At 40.6% G+C, this 22,126-nt stretch overlaps 1 protein-coding gene across 1 annotated transcript; it reads right to left on the bottom strand.

Annotated features, from left to right (window-relative positions):
- Positions 1-419: 419 nt before the first annotated feature.
- Positions 420-22,093, bottom strand: RBP3 (retinol binding protein 3). Its single transcript, XM_057400991.1, has 5 exons — positions 21,986-22,093; positions 12,920-15,972; positions 5,537-5,727; positions 2,633-2,775; positions 420-800 (listed from the first exon to the last, which is right to left on the bottom strand). Exons 1-5 carry the CDS (start codon positions 22,056-22,058, stop codon positions 472-474), a joined length of 3,789 nt encoding a protein of 1,262 aa, XP_057256974.1. The 5' UTR covers positions 22,059-22,093; the 3' UTR covers positions 420-471.
- Positions 22,094-22,126: the final 33 nt, after the last annotated feature.

Genomic DNA, 22,126 nt, shown 5'->3' with positions numbered 1-22,126 from the left:
TTAGCTGTTCAAGTTTGGAAAACAGACTCTACCAACTAATGTTAATTCTTCTTTAATATGTATAAATAGGAATTGTACGCAACTTCCAAGGAGCAGAGGTGCCTTCACTATTATTTGCAAAAAATGCTTTGAGATGGCTTACATGCCTTCAGTGAGTTGGATGTAAATTTAAAAAACAGACACTGCAACAATGAAAATTTCTATATGACCAGAAAAGGAATCCGCAAAACCTAGTGCATTATCCAAGTATCTCAACCATGCACAGAGAGAACTGGGTTCCACAGAATGGGGTAAGAAAGTCAGTGTGTTGAAAGAGAGTCACTTTGAGCTGCATACAGGGAACCAATCACTGACCATACAGATTGAAATTAAGTTCCCACTTCATTCTAGTGTCTACATTTGGGGTGTGTGTGTGTGGGTGTGTGTGTAGCATACGTTGCCTAAGAACTAGGGGCATGTTCCCTTACTGGGCTATCTAGAGCTGTGCAGGTGAGCACTGAGCATCTCCTTTGCTTTAATGAGTGCTGTTTCAGCTGGTGTTTCCATGTGAGGAAGGACCCCCTTCCCTTCCCAAGAAGTGCTCTCTGCAGAGGTGACTGATCTGGAGGTGGGGATGATGATGTAGAAGTTCGTATCATTTACTTGATACGTCTGTGGGGAATGGCAGCCACCGCTGGTCTGTTCCCCAATGATGAGAGCTCTGCCCAGTCTCTTCATTATGTATACAAACTCTTCAGCAGCCCCAGCTGTCACAGCACTGGTAAGGATTATTAGTCCCTTCTGAGAGCCATACCTCTCTCCTGCCAGACAAGACAAAAATAATCAGAAATGCAACCATTTTCAGAGATTTATTTGCAAGAAAAGTCTTAATTTCCTACTTGTTATTACCAAAGAAGTTTGGAAATATACTTTGTATCTACAATGGTATTAAAACACATTTTACACTAGCCCAGCCTCTATACTGTAAAGACTATTGTCCTATGTGGTGCTCTTGTTCTACATTTCTGGTTATAAGCTCCAGCAGCTGGGAGGCCAGCTCATGGTTACTACTGCTGGCTCTTCTGTGGCTTTGACTTACACGGGAGCTCTAGATCTCATCAGAGGACTGGTATAGGCGGGTGAGGAAAGCAACATTTTCCGCTCCTTCAGCAGAAATACTCAAAGCTGAGCCAGCAACATCTTCAGTTTCATCCCTGCTCTAGGAACATGGCTGTCAGAGAGCTGGCCTGAAAACTATGCAGGCGGCATTTTATGAAATTATAATTATAGTGGTTTCCCACAGGCTCTTTATAGTCTATAAATGGAAGCTGTTGCATGGCCTTTGTCCCAATCCCTTCAACAAATACCCCTTATTAGGATCTGAGCCAAGTTATCTCATTTTCTTACATAAACCAGCTGACAGGAGTAGGACGTGTTTTGTACCTATTTTCAATGTATTGGAACAGCCTAGATAGTTTTTGAGGTTTAGTTCCTTTGAAAAAGTGGCCAAAGCATCATAACTGGGACCTAATAACTTGAAAACTACTATAAACAAAGTAATTCTTTAAGTGAGTTGCAGTATGACATATAATTCTTATACTAAACTGTAAGAGAGGGGCCTATAGCATGGTAATTAATTTCCACACCATCTTTGCCCTTCACATTTCACTATAGATGTAGTATCCGTTAGAAGACCTTTTTCACAGTAGGTATGTATATACAATACAGGATCCAATCCAACTCCTTTGAAGTTAATATGAGTCTGCCTGTTCTCTTTGGTGGGAACTGGAATGTGTCTGTAGTAATTATATCCCTTAGCACAGCCCACCTCTGACTGCCTGGGAAAATAGATGGACCCTGCAGCCTGTGATAAAGTTTAAACATTTCAGTATGGTCCAAGCCAGTAATTTCAGACACTATTGTGACACCATTTTTTTGTTTTTTTTGGTACTGTCTTAGCTTTAAAAGGGAAAAAGAATTAAAACTAATGTTTAAGGCTTCTTAGCACTCTAGCTGCACTCTATGAGCACTCAAGAGCTCCATTTCTGCATGTTACTGCATCCTTTCAATTTCCACAAACAGCAGCCAGGGTGTGTGTGTTGAGGGGTGTGTGTGATACATTGCCAAATAATCTAAACTCACTCACATGTGAATGTGCCAAATAATCTAAACTCACTCACTTTTCTTTCTCTCTAACATTCTGTGAGCAAACTGGGCTATTGTGAGTGTTTTCATCTACTGAAATTGTGAATTACACAGGTAGAAAGTGAGGGGATACATATAACACTGTGAGTATTGGAAGAAATACTACAAGAGGTCTAGGCAACACAGATTTATTTTTAATTTTGGCAACTTCTAAAAAAACAAGTTGCAACCAGTATAAGCAGTATTCAGCTAAACTTCTGGGAACCAGTTTACAAACCTCTGTGCTTAACATACCCCATTCCTAGGAGCAATAAACTGTTATTTGTAGATAGCATTGGGGAACATGGCTGAAATGCACATTTTTGTTTTTATATTCTCTGCACAGCTTGAATTAATAGTGGTCATGTGCTTTCACCAAATGAGTTATGGTTTCTAATGGCTGACTTTAAAATACCCAAGGAGGGACAGCTGAAATGAAAAGCTACTCTAAAAAGAAATTGACATTTACCTTTCAGCTGTGGCTCAGTCCATATTTCCTTTACTGAGTCAGTGGGTCTGTCATAAACTTTGTCCAAGAGAATTTTATGTCCTTCATCAAAGAAGTATGAGCATAGGATTGCTATGGAAGTGGTGGAGCCTCCAACATTGTACCTTTTCAGAAATTAAAAATATTAAGGAAACAATTGAAAATTTGAAGCAGACAGTAAATCTCCTTTCCAAGTATTGTTCCTTAACATCAGTACTGAAAGGGGTTACGGCTATAATTTTTTACATTTACATTCATTCTCCCCTATCAGCATGTGTACATTTGTCAGAGAAACAAAATCCCGTCTAAGAGTCTTGGACTGTTATTGCCCACAACTGACTTCAAAAGCAAACATAAAACTGAATAGTCTCTTTTTTTTCTTGATTCAACTTGGAAAAAATTCAGAAAGTAAGCAAAGACTCTGAATCTGCAGAGAAACATCAGATTCTTGTTATTCTTCTACTCTGAATAACCCATGCTGTTACTGACATATGCAGCAGGAGTAAATGACTAAACCCCATTTAAGAAACATGTTTGTAGAATGTTGTGTTCTTATTTCCTGCTGCACACAATGGGAATACTCGGTGTTTGGCACTTTATAATATCACGCCATTTCTTTTTGTGCCTAAAGACTGTGTTAGCTGCTTCATTTAGGACAGTCACGTTTGCATACTTTGGTTGTAGTTTGATTTCATACCAGTCTCTGAAGAATAAATTCACTGAGGAGCCTAACTGTCATTGGAGAGCCCCTGCTATGAATACAAAGAATGGAATATCAAAGTATTTTTATCTGTCCCTCTTCACTAATACTACAGCATATACAGCACTGGAGATGTTTGTACTTTGATCACGACTAGTAGGAGATCGATATAGTGCTTTCCTATAGGTGATATTCAGAGTGCCTGATGCAGAAATTCCTTCAAAAACCTGCTAGGAAATGAGTTTTGCTCAGTCCAGTCCATAACTAAGTTTTTTCACCTCCAGAAAAGGATTAGAATACCCAGAAAGCCTCTGTCCAAAAGAGTGAAGTTACCCTTTTACTCTGCAGTATTTGGGAGCTGTATGCTGGCTTCACACTGTGACTGGCTAGAACTGAAATAAGACTTTTCAGTGTGTCCCAGATAGCGGTATGGTGTCATGAGGTCCCACTGCTGCTCCTGCACAGCTCAGGAGGCAGCTAGATCCAGCAGAGCCGTGATTCCCACAGCTACCATCATAGCTGAAATGAGTGGCAGGCAGCTAGAGCAATGCTGGAGAGCTTTTCCTGGGAGTCTCTTGCAGAGAGTGAAACTGCAGAAATTTTAGTCAGTAATAATGGCTGAGCAGTTGCTAAAGGTTTAGTTTAACTTCATTACAGACTTCATGTGTGACATAAAGAAAGCTGTTTAGTTTACCAGTGTCTCAGTGCTGTGAAAGTTAAAAACCAGAAGTTCATGAGTGGCACAGCTGTTCCAGGGAGGAAAACTTGTAAGATGAGAAACATTATTTGTTATGGCTAATCCATGCAAAAGGGAAATTATCAGTCTTGCCTTAAAATCATAAGATGGTTTAGGGAGAATTTCAGAAGGTAAAATGTTTGGAGTTCTTTTTTATATGCCTTCAGAGACTGGGTCTTTTGTGTACACTCAAAGGACTAGAAATACATTAAATATAAAAAAATCCAAAAAAACCCAAACCAAAATCAAAGTAACGCAAGAAAAGAACTACAGTCATACCAGTTGGTACCTGGTACATGATTTCATCTTTGCTGTTTTATTACCCCTGGCCCTGATACAAGTTTTAGCCTGGGAGAAAACTGGGGCAAGAGTGAGTAGTCCCAGTCCTATCTCAAGTCTATGGGAAGATGATGGTGGTGCCTTCGATGAATCTGAATTCAATTATGGGTGCGTTTTGTTGGTTGCTGCCCTGCCTCCTCTGCTCAAACAGTAAGATATTTCTCTCTGCTCTCACTGCCATGCTCATCTTTTCCTGCATATGCTGCAAATCCCAGAAGAATATTAAGAAGACTACTAAATATCAAAAGCCCCATGGTGGCATTGGACATTAATGGTTCTAGCATTAAAAATGAAATCTTACAAAGGCCTTTTTTAATTGATAATGGCAATGTTCTGGGCTCACAAACATCAGGTCTGGACCAAAATAAGGGAATTATTTACCTAAATGTTGCATGGATTATTTACCTAAATGTTGTATGGAAATGTGTATTTGTGATATTCATCTGCTTTTATAGCTGGCAGCAAATGGATCTCATCTTCTGGTTCACAAGATTTGGAGCATTGTTGACACACTGGAGTGTCCAACAGAATCCTTAGCTGAGAGCAGGCATATGAAGCTGTATCTTGCAGCAGCACCTAGGAGTGCTACAGTACCTTTATGTCACCTTTGCCTCTGTGCATAAGGGTCATTCCGTACAGGACTGATTACTCAGGATAATTTAGCATTGCAGATACGGCAAACTAGATGTTGTAACACAGCCTTACTCATGGTCTGTTTTTTTGACTGTTCAATCACTTGACCACTGCCTGCAGTGAAAGATTTATTTAAGCCGCATATATAGATATTTTATATATAACTAATATAAGGCACGTACAGCCTTTGATTAGGAAGAAATCAGAGAAAGAAAATATTTGGGACATCCAGGATTGCGTTCTGCAACATATTTCCTAAATTTTGCTATTTAGTTCTAAACATCTCAAGTGATGGTGCAATTTGTCTTGAGATATACTTCCAGACTGTTACTGTTTTCCTTGGCTGCTTTCCTTTTCTCATTTAATCCCAGCAATTTTAGCCTGTAAACAGGACAGTAAGCCATGTAAAGCTAATTCACTATTACAAATAAAATGCTGTTTGGAAAGTGTTTTGGTTATTTGCCATGCAAAGGTTTACCTCATGTCTATGATTAATGCATCTGTGTGAACAATTTTCTTCCAAACATGCTCTACCAGTAGGTCGGACACCTGGGTTAGAAGTTCACAGTCTCCAAACATATCAAATCTCAGATAGCCGATGTTGTTTTCAAATACATTTGTGTGGAATGAAAATTTAATCAGATCTTCAAATACTTCCGGGGAAGGGATCTGAAAGAGTTTGGGAAAACAAAACAAATCATTTGCTGGCACTGATAGCTTGGCACAAGATTTAAAAATAATTACGTGGGTCAAGTTTAGTTCAGGTGGGATATATGTGAGGAATATGACCAAGTTAGAGGAATATAACAAATAATATTCATACTTTTGCATATTAAACATAGGTTAGCATTGGCTGCTGCATTGCTTTCTCAGCATAGGGTGCATCAATAACATGCCCAGAACCTGGATCAGGCACCTATTTGTCAGGGCTCAGTTTATTTTTCAAAAATACAGGAATTTCCTTGGATCAAACAAGCTGAGAAGGCTACAAGAACCATCCCCCAGCCTGCAGCATAGGCCATTATCCCAGGCCTGCTACCCAAACCCACTTGCTTCCTTCAGCAGTTTTTTCTAAATAAGGCTCCACTCTAAATAAGGACTTTTATAATCTCTTGATTAGCCTCAGCTGACAAACAGCTGCTGGTTACAGGTGAGGTTGGCCCCAGCCCCTTTTGATTATCCAGTGCCTCTGACAGTGAGAAACCCGATGTGTTGGGCATGTGCTAGGATACTCAGGAGGTAGACGTGTTAAATCTCTCTTATGGTGGACATGTGCTCAGAGTCTCACGTGTTAGTCTGTGATTAGTTTAATTTTGTTTAGCTTATGTTATTAAACAGCAGAATTTTTTAGTAGCAATGTGTAGCCAAGTAATAAAGTTATCCTAGTAACCCCTGCATGTATCGGGACTTAGCCTGCTCCTATTGCCAAACTTCTGTTTTGCATACATGTGTCTGAAAACTCTCCTTCAGCTTAAGAAGAAAAGTCTTTGGGATATATATGACTTATGTGACCTTCAGCAGTTTGGCCTCTTCCCTTCAGGCTGGCTGTGAAAACTATTTTATACTTGTTTTTAAATCAATTGCCCTCTGCCATAGCTCAGCTCCAGACAACCCATACTTTTACATCCCAAAGAACAAGGAGTCAGCAGTGAGCCATGTGCCAAAAGGTGTTCTCCCAATCTGCAACATACCCTACAATTTGGAAGGCACTTGGGCTTTTTCTGCAGCTGTAGAGGAGTCAGGCAATCTGCTGCCCTACGTGTAGTGCTCTGGTCTGGGGATGTGCTCCTACCAAAAGCAGGTCTGCCACAGCAGAAAGAGGGTTTCCAAGGTGTGTGAATGCAGCTGTATTTGACATAGCTCAAGCACTTTACCTTTACCTGGGGGAAAATTGCCCACCAAATCACGCTTCCAGCTGCCCTGAGATTCTTCATGATTCAGTGCCTTCTGTATGCCAAAATTTCAAGCATTAATTTAAAAGCCCTATTGGCCAGTAGCTGACCTGATGCTAACAGCAAACTTTACTGACTCCTTTTCTGTATGCTTCTTTCTCGCTGTACCTTGTGGAAATAACCATTATATCTGGACTGTAAACATATCAGTCCAGCACTACTGAGTTTGTCATTTCCAATCCACTTCCCAGTGACAGCAGTGCTACTTGATCTGTCCACTGTACTTTGATTAACAAATCAGTTTTGAAGAATATATCCAGCATGCATTGCATTGTTCTGACAGAGCTTATATCTAGTTCAGAGGTACTGGTCCCCCCAGGAGAAAAAAATCATCACTCATTGGTAACATCTATAAATAAAACTGTTGTGTTACTTTCAGCCATTTAATAATGATATTTTAACTGAACACACATTTCTTAGTTCTATCTCCAACAATAATTGCTAGATGCATACCCATTAGCATGTTGATTAAGAATAACCTCTTTGTCTATGTCTGGTAATTTTTTTTCCAACTTGTTCTTTTACTATGCTGCATCACATGTTCACTGAGGACTTTAGTACTTGTTAGCAGTGTTGCTAATTTTTGAAAATTCATTACAGATTTCAAGATGGGCAGGCTGCTTTTAAAGACTTGGGACTCATGGGGTAAAATTAATATACAAGGATCCCAAAGAAACTCTTCGTCTTCATGTTTGAAGGGAAGGTATGGAAATATATCAATTCTAAAGGCTTTAGGAGCAGAAGTTATGAAAATGTAATTTTGGGGCAATGGGGAAAGCCTCCTAATTTTTAAGCAAAAGAGGTGAGTAGGCTGGACCGACAGTAGAGCATTACTATCCTCAAAAACCACAGTTTCATGACACTGGCACATAGGCCATGTGCTGCCAGTACTTAAGGAGGTAAGCCTAGCTTCAGAGAGCAGTAGCACACTCTTCTTTGGAAGGCAAGACTGTTTGCTGGAGAAGGACAAGCTGGGACAGGATGCAGCTGAAGGTAAGATCTTGCTGCTCAGTCAAGCGATGTTTACATACAAATTACTTGATGTTAAATACAAACCCTTAGGTGCCTTAGTAAAAATACTATAAGCAATGTGGCTAGACTAAAGCATCTCCAAGCTAACACCACTTAAGCCAAGGAAAAATTGGTTTTTCTTAACTATATAGGGCCTCTAGCCCTATTCTTCAGTCTCCTTCCACAGGTGAGTGGCCTAACCGGAATAAGTGATGTGACACAAAATAGGAGCTAGAATGTTGCCTTAGGACTCATACATGGAGTTTCATCCCTGAATCTACTACTGACACATACCCCAACCATAGGCAAACTACTTTCCCAACTCTGTATCTCTTAGCTCTTTTCTTCCTTTTCACCTCTCCCCTAACTTGTTCTATCTATTTAGATAGAGACTGTATTTTCATACCTAGTTTTGTGCTGAGCACTGCAACATAATGCTGTTTTACGTTAAGGTTGCTAGTGCTGTCAGCTGTCAGCTGTTAAAACGTTATCAGCCAACATCCTTGTGCCATTGCAAACTCTGAGATTGGTTTAAGAACCATGAGATCTTGGGGACTGAGTGGCAGAGTTGTGCCGTTCTTTCTTGGAATAGCATTTGGGTTTTGCACAGGCTGGAATGGAACTGTCCATCCTTGTAGGTCTCCCAGTACAAGGACTGAGCAGGATCAGCTATATCGCTGACAGCCAATTCTCACTTGCTCTTAAAAACACCCATATCACTGGGTGATTTCTGGGCAATTCAGTCTAGTACGTCACCAGTCTTACTATTACAAAGATGTTTTTAACATCTAGTGTAAACAGTCTAAGTTCACTACTTTCCACAGTTTAAATGCATTCCTTCTTGGCCTGTTTACCATGGATAAGGGAACAGATTATTCTCTTCATGTTTGAAACAGCCTGATACGTATCTGAGGACCATTCTAATGTCTTCTCTCAGTTTTCTTCTTTCTGAAATAAACAACTCAAAACTTTTAAACTTTTTCAAGATTACTCTTATTCAGTCTTCTCTTTACTCCTGTTCCCCTTTTCTGCTGTCTCCCCACTTGAGGAACATCTTTCCAGAAAAGCATTGCCCAAGACTGCACATTATATACTCTAGCTGAATTTTCTTTAGAGCTGAGTGTAGCAGACTTCACATATTTTACTGATTATATTCCTCCTTATCCATTCCAGTTTGAGGATTATTATTTTTTACTGCAACAACTTGACTCTATTAACTTGTGTTCAGCTTATGAACTCTGAAGAACCCATATACTTTTTTAACACGACTCCCCACAAACAAGCTGTTTTCCTCCCAGAGCTACGCAGTCAATTACTATCACCCTAGAAACTGTGTGAGAACGCTGCATGTGTTCTTATTTAACCTCATCCGTCTTTTCAGAGATCATTTCTCCAGTTTTTTCCAGAAATATAGCTCTGAATTCTAATCCTGCCCTCCATTGTACCAAGACAGCCAGGACTGGGGGGGAGGTTACCACAAGCAAAAGCTGAAACCCGCTGGGACAGTGCTCTGGAAAGGATTAAAAGAGGTTATTCAAGGCTTTCAGCCTCCATTGAGGGAGTACAGGGCAGAGTGAGAGCTGTACTTTCACCCTGCAAAGGATGGCACTACAAAGAGGTGTGTAAGCCTGCTCTGACAATACACATACTCATTGCAAACCACTGAACTATCATGAACATGAACTGAAAAAGGTGAAGAGTCAGTGACAGTTAAACATGAGTCATCATTTTGGCTTGCATGAACTTGTACAGTTCCACTGACTTTACTGTGGTTATGTTGACATATATCAGCATCATATGGGCCCACAACAATTTTGTTCCACCTGTTAGCAACAGGTGTAGAAATTTTATTATCCATCTTGACACTTTGAGGCTGAGTATTTTGATTTCACTCATTTATGAAGGGACATAATCAAACTATGCTACTTTCTGGTGAAACATCTGTAACTATTTTCTCCTTCAGCAAGTACAATACTCTGCTATAGATACGTATTTTTTTATCTGAGAAAAGGACTTCAAATGGAGGAACAATTTCTCTTTCTAAATAATTTTCGTCTTCTACTCTGATCATAATTTAGAACTTCTTATCTAAAATATTAATACAAAAATTCTCTTCAGTATGAAGACTGCAATCAAAGTATTTGGACAGTATCAAGGAGTCAAAAGAGTCATTCAGGGAGAGTATTGTCACTTAAAATTAACATAACCACATTTGCTAAAATCAGGCAGCAGTTCTTCTATATGTAGCCAACATTACTCAGATATTCATGAACACAAATGTTTCAGTATGGGAATTAAGGTATGACTGGAGAGAGGCAAACAGAGGAATAAGAAGTATGAATTATTGAACTGCACATCAGCAAGTTTACAGAGTTCTGCCTTATAGGCAAAATGCTATTTTCTGAATCACAAACAATGTATAAAATATTTGCCTCTGGGAAGTCTGACTTTGGAAATGGCATTCATGCAGCAGACAACTCCAGCTAGCATTGACCTTGCTGCTATCATAAAGGAGACATATTCAGTACCCATATTATGCTTCAGCAACTATTCCAGTGTAGCAGATGCACAGGTCTGCATACATTTCACTTGTCTGTCTGCTATGTCCCATCTCATCCTTCTTGCAGTTATTCACCATCACTTTCATTTAATTGTGTTGGATCTGCTTCATTGTCAAGGTCATTATAAAGAAAATCCCACTGTCAAGGGAAAGGGTGGCTTGGAAGGTAGGTAGCACAAGAGAAAAACTAGCTTTTAGGTGTTGGAGGAATAAATGTGATACAGATTAAAAAAGCCACCTTGTCCATTATAGAACTGTAAAAAAACCCAACCAAAAACTCAAATGCGATTAGTGTCATCATATAAGCTTCAGTGTAATCTTACGGCATTTGCTCTCTGGGTTATTGGAAGGGGGTATTCCTGAAATATTCCACAGAAAGCACCCCTCTTGGCCATGCAAAAGCAAGGCAGGAAATGAAAATACTTTTGCTGCCCAGTGGTGAATATGTGGAATAGGTGAATTTTCTTTTACCTCTATCAAAAGGAAAAGCCTTTACTTCAGTAACTTCAGTGTCTTCGTTCACTCACTCTCTTTCACCTTAAAATGTTTTAACACAGCTCTCTTGTCCCTGTCTCTCAATTTCCTCAAGCACTGGAGGGAATGCATAGATCTTTGGAAACTATTTTAGCCTCATAAGAGACCCATGCTTCTCCTCTGCTATTTGTACATTACTCCCCTTGAAGAAATCTCACATTTGTCCTGATTTTCATGTACACTGATGTGATCTCTTTCTTACATATGTATTCCCAATATCTTCCAATCATTTTGCTTGACAAAGAACTGAGGTAAACATAGGCATTAATCAGTATAGTAGCTTTTTCTCACTAGCTCTATTAGGATCAGAATTTCACGTCATTTGACAAATAAGGTATTTGTCCTGTATATCCTGTTCTCAACATTCAAGGTCTGAATAAGGGTTTGAAATGGCCTACAATATCCATTAACAGCCTTTCAGTGAAAGCAGTGACTAATTTGCAAGATTGGCCTACACTGTAAAATGGGAAGAAATTATGATCTATCACTACTGATATGTTGGTAATAATTTAGCAGGGAGATCTGTCAAAAACATTCTTAGAGTGAAGCTTTCTACAGCTGAGAAATGTAGGCAGGAAAAAGAATGATGAAATAGAAAAAACATTTAATTAATTAATTATTTCAATTTAAGCCTAGAGGCAAGAATGGGGCCAGCATCTCTTGGTTAACAAACTTGAAAAGCATGCCTTCCCCGGCAATGTTTAGACTTTGTCCTTGAACTTAATGTTGGAGATAACACCACAAAGGTCATGCTCACTTTAAATCATGCATACCAAGAACTTCAGAGGGTGGAAGCCCACAGATTTCCCTCCCCGGAAAACATTTAAGCTACCTGACACTTGGTATACTCTGGTTCATTGCAAAGGCAAATGCATTCTCTTCAAAAAGCAATTTTATAAATCCCTAGAGAAAAGACGTCTCTGATAGCCATATTAGAGCAGCAGGCAGAAAGAGGTTACTCCATCCAAGAAAGGGATCAGGTTATCCTAACCCTCCTTTAATTTGAAGATGGGATTTTAGCAAGTGCTCCTGGGAGCTCTCGCCAGCAGAACAATGGACAAGAAAGATTGCCAAGGCAGACCAGTGCATAAATACCCAGGCTCAGAACAAAGCACAGACTGTTATGCAAACCACACAGCATGGGCAAAAGTAGGTTATTAAAAATCAATTTCTCCCTGGGGTCACATAACTTCACACAGATACTTCTCCTAAAGTATTTCTAGGTCACTGGGAAACTGTCTGAAGCTGAGACTGAGATACAATCAGAAAAACTTTCCACTATCACTACCAAAGAAGCTGCTTGTTATTCTTGTGTAATACAAGTCAGGTACAATAATTTTATATAGAAAAATCCATTGAAAAGTACGTGGCTGAATGTTTTGTGGTGTATGCATGTACCCTGGTCCAACCAAATTTTTCTTAAATTACAAACTTGATTTGTAATCAGTGGGTTTCTGCATTAATTTGTTATAGCTTGAAAAGCCATAGCACTGAAAGAGACAGGATTACAAAGACAATGAGGTATCTTCCCTTTAACCATGAAGCCCAGCATATTTGCTTGTGCAGATGGCAACTGAAAGAAATTTACAGCTTGAATGTTGTTCCCAAAATAAATGCATCCAGAACTATCATCTACTACCACAATATACTACCCTGACTTTCCTCCAAAATACACTCAGTCACTCGCTTTTCTTCTGGGTACAGGTAAATCATGGTGGGTTTATGATATGGCCTAGAAACAAGATGTCTGACACAGTGCTCCCATTAGTTGGCATCAGCATAGCTGGATTCAGGAGAACTGTACCTGTTTTGGCGTGATCCCTGGGGTGCTGTCCTTGGCATGTTGAGGGATGTAGAGTAATTTCAGGTGCTCATCATCAGAAAGCGCTTGCAAGTTGGCAGTCACCTTCCTGGCCAGCTCCTCTTCTGTATTAACCCTTCTAAAGCTGTCTTTGTTGATGTTCTTGGTGAGGTTTAATGCTATAACAGCCCCAGCATTCACAAAGGCATAATTATCTGCTACAAGCTTGCCTACAGTTTGCAATGTCTGTGGCACCTGGGCACGCAGGCTGGCAATTTGCTGAGCTACAGACACAGCTTCATTGGCCTGGACGGTGATATGTGGCTCCACCCCAGACACACTCCACACTTTGCCGGTGACTGGGCTGAGCACTACTTGGCTGGGGATGGAGGCATATAGGGAACTGTTACCAACACGATAAATGCCCACTGAGAGAGAACCACCTACTGTAGGCTCACCAATAACTGTGGCGCGGTATAGATCCTTCATAGAGCGAGTGAAAGCTTCAGCTGCTGACCCACTCATATGGCTTGTTAGGATGTAGATGTCCTTGAGAGAGCCATACCTCTTGCCTGTGACTTGTGGGAGAGTCCATACCTCTGTGCTGTGTGAGGTACTACGATCAAAGATGGTGTAGAGGTGTTGCTGAGGCTCAGACTCAAAGAAGTAGGAACAAAGTATTGGAATGGCAGTGGAATAACCACCTGTGTTGTACCTCATGTCAATAATCATGGCATCTGTGTCCACCAGCTTGTTCCACACCATTTGCAACAGCTGGGGCCCAATGGCCTTCACTGTTTCTGCCTCAGCCATCATATCAAAGCGAAGGTAGCCCAGGTTGCCTGGCAATACCTCAATTTTGAAGAGTGCCTCAATGATGTAGCTCAGCTCCTCAGGGCTGGGACTCATGCTGGGAAGCTGTTCTTCTGGTGTTGGTTCCACATGGCTGTGGAAGACATGAAGCCGATGGTCCCCTGAGGCCTCCTGCAAGTCACTGGTAAGCTGGGAAGCCAATGTCTCAAAGTCTACAGCTGATCGATAACCTCCTTGGGCTTGTTTAGTGCTCAGCATATCACTGGCCTTACCAGCCACTTCTGGGATGGCATAGTGAGCCTCTAGGAGTTGTCCGGCACTTTCCAAAAGTACTCGCATACTCTTGTGGAAAGCTAGCACCTCTACAGCCTTCTCCAGTGCATCCTCAGCCAACACTATGGCATCAGGCACAACTCCTCCACCCATCCAGCTTTCGCCATGGTTGTCAATGAAGGTAATGACAGGAACTGTGATAGTCAGGCCACAGGTTATTCCCTGCTCAGGCTGCAGAAGAGGGAAGGTACGGGTGTGTGAGAGGCTTCCTGCTGTGATCTCACCAATCAGTGTGGCACGGCCCAGAGACTGCATGAGGTAAGCAAACTCCTCAGCAGCTGTAGCAGTGTGGCGGCTGGTGAGCAGGTAGATGCCACGCTGAGCCCCATAGGGCTGGCCCAGAAGTTCTGCCTGACTGTTGTGCTCCTGTGTGTGGTTGGTGCGCCTGTCATAGGTTGTGAAGAGATGGACAGGACCAGCAGCAGGATCTTGGAAATAGGAGAGTAGCACAGGCACAGCAGAGGAGGAAGGGCCCCCTGGGTTGTAACGTAGGTCCATGATCAAGTTTTCTGTATTTTGGAGGGGCTCCCACACTTTGTGGACAATGTAAGGTCCCAGCTTAGCAAGCACAGAGGCATCTGCAAACTCATCAAAGCGCATGTAGCCAACATTGCCTGGCAACACTGACACCTTGAAGACAGTATCCACTAATGCATGCAGCAGTTGCTCATTGTCAGGTAAGTTGGCTGCCAGTGCAATTGGCTTCTCAGCAGGGGGGACAGCAGCTTCACCTGGCATCAAGACTCGGACCAACAGGCGGGGGTCTTCAGATAAGGTCTGCATCTCAGAGTTGAGCTTGGTGGCCAGGTCCTCTGCTGACTGCACAGAAGAGAAGTCAGAGGTGCTGAGGTGCTGCAGCAGCGCTGGCACTTGGTCCACTAAGCTGTAATAGTCATTTAGTATGTTTGTGAGGTGGCTTAGGGTGCCAGGCACTGCTCTGCGTACTGCCAGGATGTCCAGGGATTTCTGTAAGGCTTGCTCTGCCTCAGTAGCCACACATGGCATCACCCCACTCACCTCCCAGCTCTGTCCACCCCTACTCAAGGGGCTCACAGATCGTGACACAGGAACCATTATGTAGAAATTGGAGGGGCCAATACGCAGCTTCTGGATATCCAGTGAGCCCCCAGCTGTCTTCTCCCCAACAGTGATAGCCCTGTTCATGTGCTTGAGAATGTAAGCCACATCTTCAGCCACTCCTGTGGTGTGGTGGCTGATCAAAACAATGACATCCTTGTCTTTGCTGTACCTCTCTCCCAACACCTTTGGAAGTGTCCATATCTCTGTGGTGGTGTTGGAGGGCCGATTGTATACAGTCTCAACATGTAGCATCTTGTCTGCTTCATGCAAGTATGAAATGATGAAGGGGAGGCCAGAAATCTGTCCCCCGGTGCTGTGACGAAGATCTATCACCAAGGCAGATGTCTCTATCAGTGTCTTCCACACCTTGTCCACCAGAAAAGCTCCAACTTTCTGCACAACTTCCTGTCCTATGATATAATCAATCCTCAGGTATCCAACATTGCCCTCTAGCTTGTCATACATGACCACATGCTCAATAAGACTAAGGAGTTGCTCACGAGTGGGGGAAGCTTCAGCTTCTTGGCTGGGATCTGCATGTGGTGATGGCTCATAGGAAATCACCAGTCTTGGGTCATTCAGAGCACCCTGCACACCAGCTGTCAAAACACTGGCCAGCATTTTTGGATCTGATATGTCCAGGATCTCCCCACTCTTGATTGCTTGTTCAATGGCTTCTTGCATGCCCACTAGGTTTTCAGGATAGCAGTAGTTATCCAGAAGGACTTTAGCCATGTCCAGCACAAGAGTTGGCTGAAAGATTTCCTCGGCAGGTATGCTGAATATGATCAGTGCTGAATACAGAAATAAATGTGCCCGGATCATTTTGTCTTTGAATGGAATAGAAATGAAGGAAAGAAGTCAGAAGCTCTTATTGATCAAGATGAATGTAACTCTCCAATGACTCTCTGTTCATGGATCACGCTGAAATCCCTGTGTTGAATCCAGGCACACTGAACAGATAAAAACCTTTTAACCGCATTAAACCTTTAATCTCATTAAAATGGAGTGCATCATCTGAAGTGCACCAATAGATGAAGTTCAGCTAGCTTGTTACTACTTCACAGCTCTCTTATGAAACAGTAATAAACTTCAGTCATCAAGGATAATCTTTCTGCATCAGTTAATTATTTCCAAAAGGTACTACATTGCCTGTTATCAATGTCCTGGCTTATCCTGACAGTGGATTTCTTAAATGCAAATCTTGGATTTCAACCACAATTAGAACAGCAGTCATCCAGTCTTTTACCATTATTTATGGAAAGCTTATACCAGGAGATTCTTCAGTGAGTTCGTTGTATCAATATTCAATTTTTTTTCAAAAGTTGTTGACAATATATTGTCTTTGGTGTTTTTCAGTCTGAGCTGCAAAGGATTGTTCTTGCATTCTATGACTAAGGGCTCCAAACAAGGAACACCAGACATTTAAAACAGCTTATAAAATCCAAGGTAATGACAGCTTGTTAATTTCTGTGCTGAGAATTGCCAGCATGTTAAGCAGAACTTTGAAATACATTTGCCTCAACATAATACAGCTAAATCTGAGGTGACTTTAATCTTCATAATTTGCACTCAATTAGGATTTACTTGTAATGCCATTGAGTAACATATGGTCATGTCTGATGACAGCTTCCAGCCAATAGACTTTAGGCTCAACACACCAAAATAGAATGTGGGGGATTGCTTTCTTCTGTTCACAGTGTATTCAAGACCCTATTGTATTAAGAGTTTGAAAGAGGATCAGAATATGCAGGATGAAGCTGCAGGCTGTACCCATGTGAGCTGTCAACATTCAGAGCTCCAGTATGACACACCAAAGATGCACAAGAACAGATTCTTGGCTTTAAGTCTGAAATGAGCTGCCACCCCCGTCATTCTGCTTGCTGGAGGTAGCTGCAAGAACAGACTAGGGAATTTGTGAGAAGCATGTTTTTGTATTGTTTTCAAAATGTCACTTATTCCTACATATGAATACATGTGGAAGGAAGAGCCTAAAGATGGTCTATCCTGGCTGGGTGCAGTGTGGCTGTCCTGTGTAAGTATCATGTGTGAAGCTTGCCACTTACTTGAGCAAAGCTTAGGCAATTTCCTCTTTCTAGGTTACTCAGTTGTCGTAATAAAGGAGCTTTGTGAAGTTCCTTCCTTTAATATTTCTGTGTTGCAATGGCCTTTTCTAAATATGCCGGTACATTTCATCCCATGGTTGATTTGTATGTTTGTAAATGTATAAATGTAAATCCATCAAAGGGAACAATTAAATTGTTCAAAGAGTCCATCAGAGAAAGGACTGCTCTATGGCAAAAGCTGTAAAACCTGATGTAATCACAGGGATTTCTGGCAACCAGGATGTGCCATCACCTGTAAGAAACAGTAGTTTAAAAAATATTCCCAATTCCCTTGTCAAAGGAGAGGCCTAGAATATACTTTAAACTGTTGATAATGGATAAATAAGTAATTAAGCTCCAAGTTCTGTTGAATCTTCTTAATTCTGGGGGATGGTTCTATATTGTGATAATGTGTGACATCCATCACAACCTAATTCAAGGGCAATATCACCAGTTTGTATTGATCTTCTTGCTTTTTTTCAGCAAAGAATAATCCAGCAATCCAGGTCAAAGGCAGCTGGAATAAAAACTCTCCAGCATAACCCCACTTTGTCTAGAAATGGTCTTTTGAGTCCCAAGATTTACTGCCAGAGTTGCACCAAATCCTCATGTGGCAAATACAGTGGACAGGACCCTGGTCAAATTGATCTCTATTGTTTTTCTTACCCATGGCTCTTCTGTCTGTCTAGCTTGAAAAGGTTTGGGGGCAAGGAATCTCTTTTGCTACTTTAATGTCTGCTACATTCTCTGCATTTACTTCCAACCTCTGGTAGTGTCTCTAAATGCCATTACCACAGGAATAATTGCACACACCATAATGTATGTTAAGACAATCAATTCAACAGATGAGACATGCTTTATGAATCCTCAGCTTACTTCTCTGTGCACTGACTAAGGCAGGGGACGTCTGAAATAAAAACCATGAGCTGTGACAACTAGATGATCTTAAGGTCCTTTCCAACCCTAACTATTCTATGATTCTATGATTCTATGACCAAGAGTGGGATGATGAATAGATCATCTTAATTCTGACATTTCTCACTTTGGAGTGCTTAACATTTTGAGGTCACTTGTATTTTTTGTGTGTTCCAATGCCTTTCCATTAACTTGGAAGGGAAGATACAGTTTCATTTTGTTATGATGAAGAAAAAATTGTAATTATAAAGAAAACATATGTATGATCTAAAACAACAAAGTAAAAATGTGTAAACATGGAAGGGTTAGATATTTCATCTGCTCAGCTAGGGGGCTGGGTTGTTCAATGGGTCCCCTTTTTGTTTCTTATTTCTTTCTTCCTTTTACTCCTGCTGGGTGCTGGAGGAGGGCATGCCCAGGGGCCAAGGAGCAGGGTTACAAAATGGACCCATTGTGACAGAAACTGGGAAAAGTAGTACAATAATCCACGTTCCTAAGAATATGTCAGGATGGATCACTATTTCTGTCTGCCTCTTCAGTAACTTTAAGAATGCAGCTTTCCATCCCAGAAAAAAGAATGACACTGCATGTTTATGGAGTATACATTTTACTTTCTTTTTTAATTCTTCAGTACACAGTACATAATGGATACTTCTATTTATATGAAACTATTTACCAAGTATGGGATAATGGTAGAAATAAGGTAAAATTATTTACCATAAAAATTAGAGAAATTAATATTTTCTGTAATTCTTGAAAGTAATTCCATTATGCTGTTTAAATCACTGCAAGTCTTCATTTTTTTAGAAGGACCTTCTTTTTCACTGTATTGTTCTCTGTCCTTTTCTGCTTTTGGAACAGAAAATAATGAAACAACAGGCATTTTTCAAATTACTTCAGTTTCAACTTGCTGTGCAAAGGGTATTATAGGGTGTTACAGATGTTATACATGAGGTATCAACAATAACCTCATCTTACTCTGAATGTACCAAGCACAGATGAATTTCCATGAAGATCATACTCAGAAAGAAGACAGTAACAGACAATTATTAGCGTTTTTATTCAGGGCATGTGCCAGCTAATTACCTTCCATATCTAAAATAGTTCTATATATCCACTGCTAAAGTATTGTGTGATAATTTCATTTTCTAGCATCTAAGAAAGTATTTCCACGGATTCACAATACTCTTCTCCAGTGAGGCCTTATCTAAACGTTAAAACTCATGACATGTTAAAAATCATGAAATGTCCCTTTCCTGCATGTGATCGCAAAATCATAAGACTACAAAAAGATTTTTTTTTCTGTTTTTCTAACATTTATTGTGCATTTTATCATGTTCTAAATATTTTCATATCAGGACTAGAAGCTGTAGCTGAGGTTTTTACGAAGCTAGGGTTTTGAGAAATACATACATGATTTTGATTAGTTATACTCAGTAAAAGCCAAGATACGGCAACACTCCACAGGTCAATTTATTCCTCAAGTTCAGATACATATTCTTCCTCATGCACTTTATCATTAGCACACAGAAACAAATCTAGCTTCACAATGAAAATGTAAAACAAATGTTTTTTCACCATTATAGAATCATAGAATCATACAATCACAGTATAGTTAGGGTTGGAAAGGACCTTAAGATCACCTACTTCCAACCCCCCCTGCCATGGGAAGGGACACCTCACACTAAACCATGTCGCCCAAGGCTCTGTCCAACCTGGCCTTGAACACCACCAGGGATGGAGCATTCACAACTTCCCTGGGCAACCCATTCCAGTGCCTCACCACCCTTACAATAAAGAACTTCCTCCTTATATCCAATCTAAACTTCCCCTGTTTAAGTTTTAACCCGTTACCCCTTGTCCTGTCACTAGAGTCCCTAATGAAGAATCTCTCCCCAGCATCCTTACAGCCCCCCTTCAGATACTGGAAGGCTTCTATGAGGTCTCCACGCAGCCTTCTCTTCTCCAGGCTGAACAGCCCCAACTTTCTCAGCCTGTCTTCATACGGGAGGTGCTCCAGTCCCCTGATCATCCTCGTGGCCCTCCTCTGGACTTGTTCCAACAGTTCCATGTCCTTTTTATGTTGAGGACACCAGAACTGCATAGATGCATAGCTTAGAAAGCTAGTACAGTGGAAACCAGTATTTTTTCACACTGGATCTGTTCAGTGATCTATTTCTCTTGCCCTGAATTCAATATGACATGTATCACTCACTACTACCATGGTAATTCTTTACAGATGGTTTCCCTGTGTGGTGTGGATTCTTCACACTTTGGAGAATGACTATTTACTTACTCATTTCTTGATACATATAGTTTAAATTTTTATCAAACATATTGTTTAATGCAAGTCTGTTCATTGAACTCTGAGTACCTAAATCCAAAAAGTGACTGTACCATCATTTCTAATTTTTATGTAACCCAAGCCAAATTCCTATTTTGATTTTAGTTTTGAGCTAAACTCAATAGCTCAGGCCTAGCTCTAGCCTTTATAACTCATAAAAATTTATTAACCTTTAAAATTTGTCCACAAGTATTTCATTTTCTGACTTCCTGTGGGTATGAACTTCCACACACTGTGATATTTTCTTTTATCTGCCCCAGACTAGTCTGTATGCATGGACTGCATCATTCAGATCACATGCTAAATAGTTTCCACAAGAGTGAGATTAAATGTTTTGCTATATGCTTTTTGCTTTATAGATCTTGTTCCAGTTCTCCATGGTTCTCATCTGCGGCTGATCTCATCGTTCCCCGTATAGACCATTTGGACACCAATAAGCTACAGTAGCAGGAGGCTCAGATTCTGAAGGTGGCAGCAAGAGTAGTTTTTTCACTTGCAGAAATGCCAAGAGGATGAAGATGAAATTTGGAAATAAGCTACTTTTGGTTTTAGTAGAGCTCTCTAATACAGGCATATTTAAATTATATGTATGAATTAAAATTAATGTAAAGGTGATATGTGGCTCCTAAATACTGAGAGGCAGGGTTTATTAGCTCAAGCACAGGACTAAGCTAATGAAATGTTTAATGCTTCCAGGACTCTGGTAAGTATTTCTAGAAAAACCTTCACTGCATTTTATAGATGTACAAGTCTGGGTCAGTGCTACTTCATGGCTGTCTGTGACAGGCATTACTGGATTGCATAGGTATGCCCTAGGACTGTCTTTTCTGTTCTGTTCTTGTACTGTTTGGTACAAAGGAAAACTTGTCCCTGAGTGGGCTTTCTTGGCCCTGTCATAATGCAAATAATGAATAATAGCACCCTTATATGCCTTTATAATTCCCATGTCAAAAGAAGTAATGTTAAGTTTCTGTGCCTAAGTTTTTCAGTTCTTATGCTGTACAAACACAGAATCACAGAATCATAGAATAGTTAGTTAGGTTTGGAAAGGACCTTAAGATCATCTAGTTCCAACCCCCCTGCCATGGGCAGGGACACCTCACACTAAACCATGCCACCCAAGGCTCTGTCCAACATGTATAGGTTAAAATTGTAGCTGTTGGAAATTTTCACTTCAAGTGAGTTATTTAATGATTACATTTGTACTAAAAAATATTTAAATCCCAAATGTGCTGGATTTTTATTTTCTTCCCTTCCCTCCCCTTCACTTCTCTTTCCTTTCTTTCCCTTCCCTTCTGTTTTACAACAACCAACAAAGAGAAAAGGTAAAAAAAGAACAAGAAGAAAATTTATAATTTTATTGAAAGATTGGGGAAGAGTAGGAAATATATATTCCCATTTTGAAGCCTTTCTAATTTCAGCCAGGAGCAGGTGGAGCTCCCAGCTCACAGAGCACAGATGTGGTAAGCTTGCACTGACCAACTCTGCAGAACCAATGAACTGACATACTGTAGGTAAGCAGAAGATTCAGGAGAGCTTCAGGAAAATGCATTGCAGTGATCCAACCTGAACTGATTCAGGAACATAGTTTTGAATTTTGGTCAGTTTTTTTTTGTTGTT

Source organism: Pezoporus wallicus, unplaced genomic scaffold (assembly GCF_028554395.1).
Source record: "Pezoporus wallicus isolate ANWC-B61680 ecotype Strahan unplaced genomic scaffold, APGP_CSIRO_Pwel_v1 contig_5524, whole genome shotgun sequence".
NCBI lineage: Eukaryota > Metazoa > Chordata > Aves > Psittaciformes > Psittacidae > Pezoporus > Pezoporus wallicus.
Note: the sequence above shows the minus strand (reverse complement) of the source record. Positions and strands in the feature narration are given on the sequence as shown.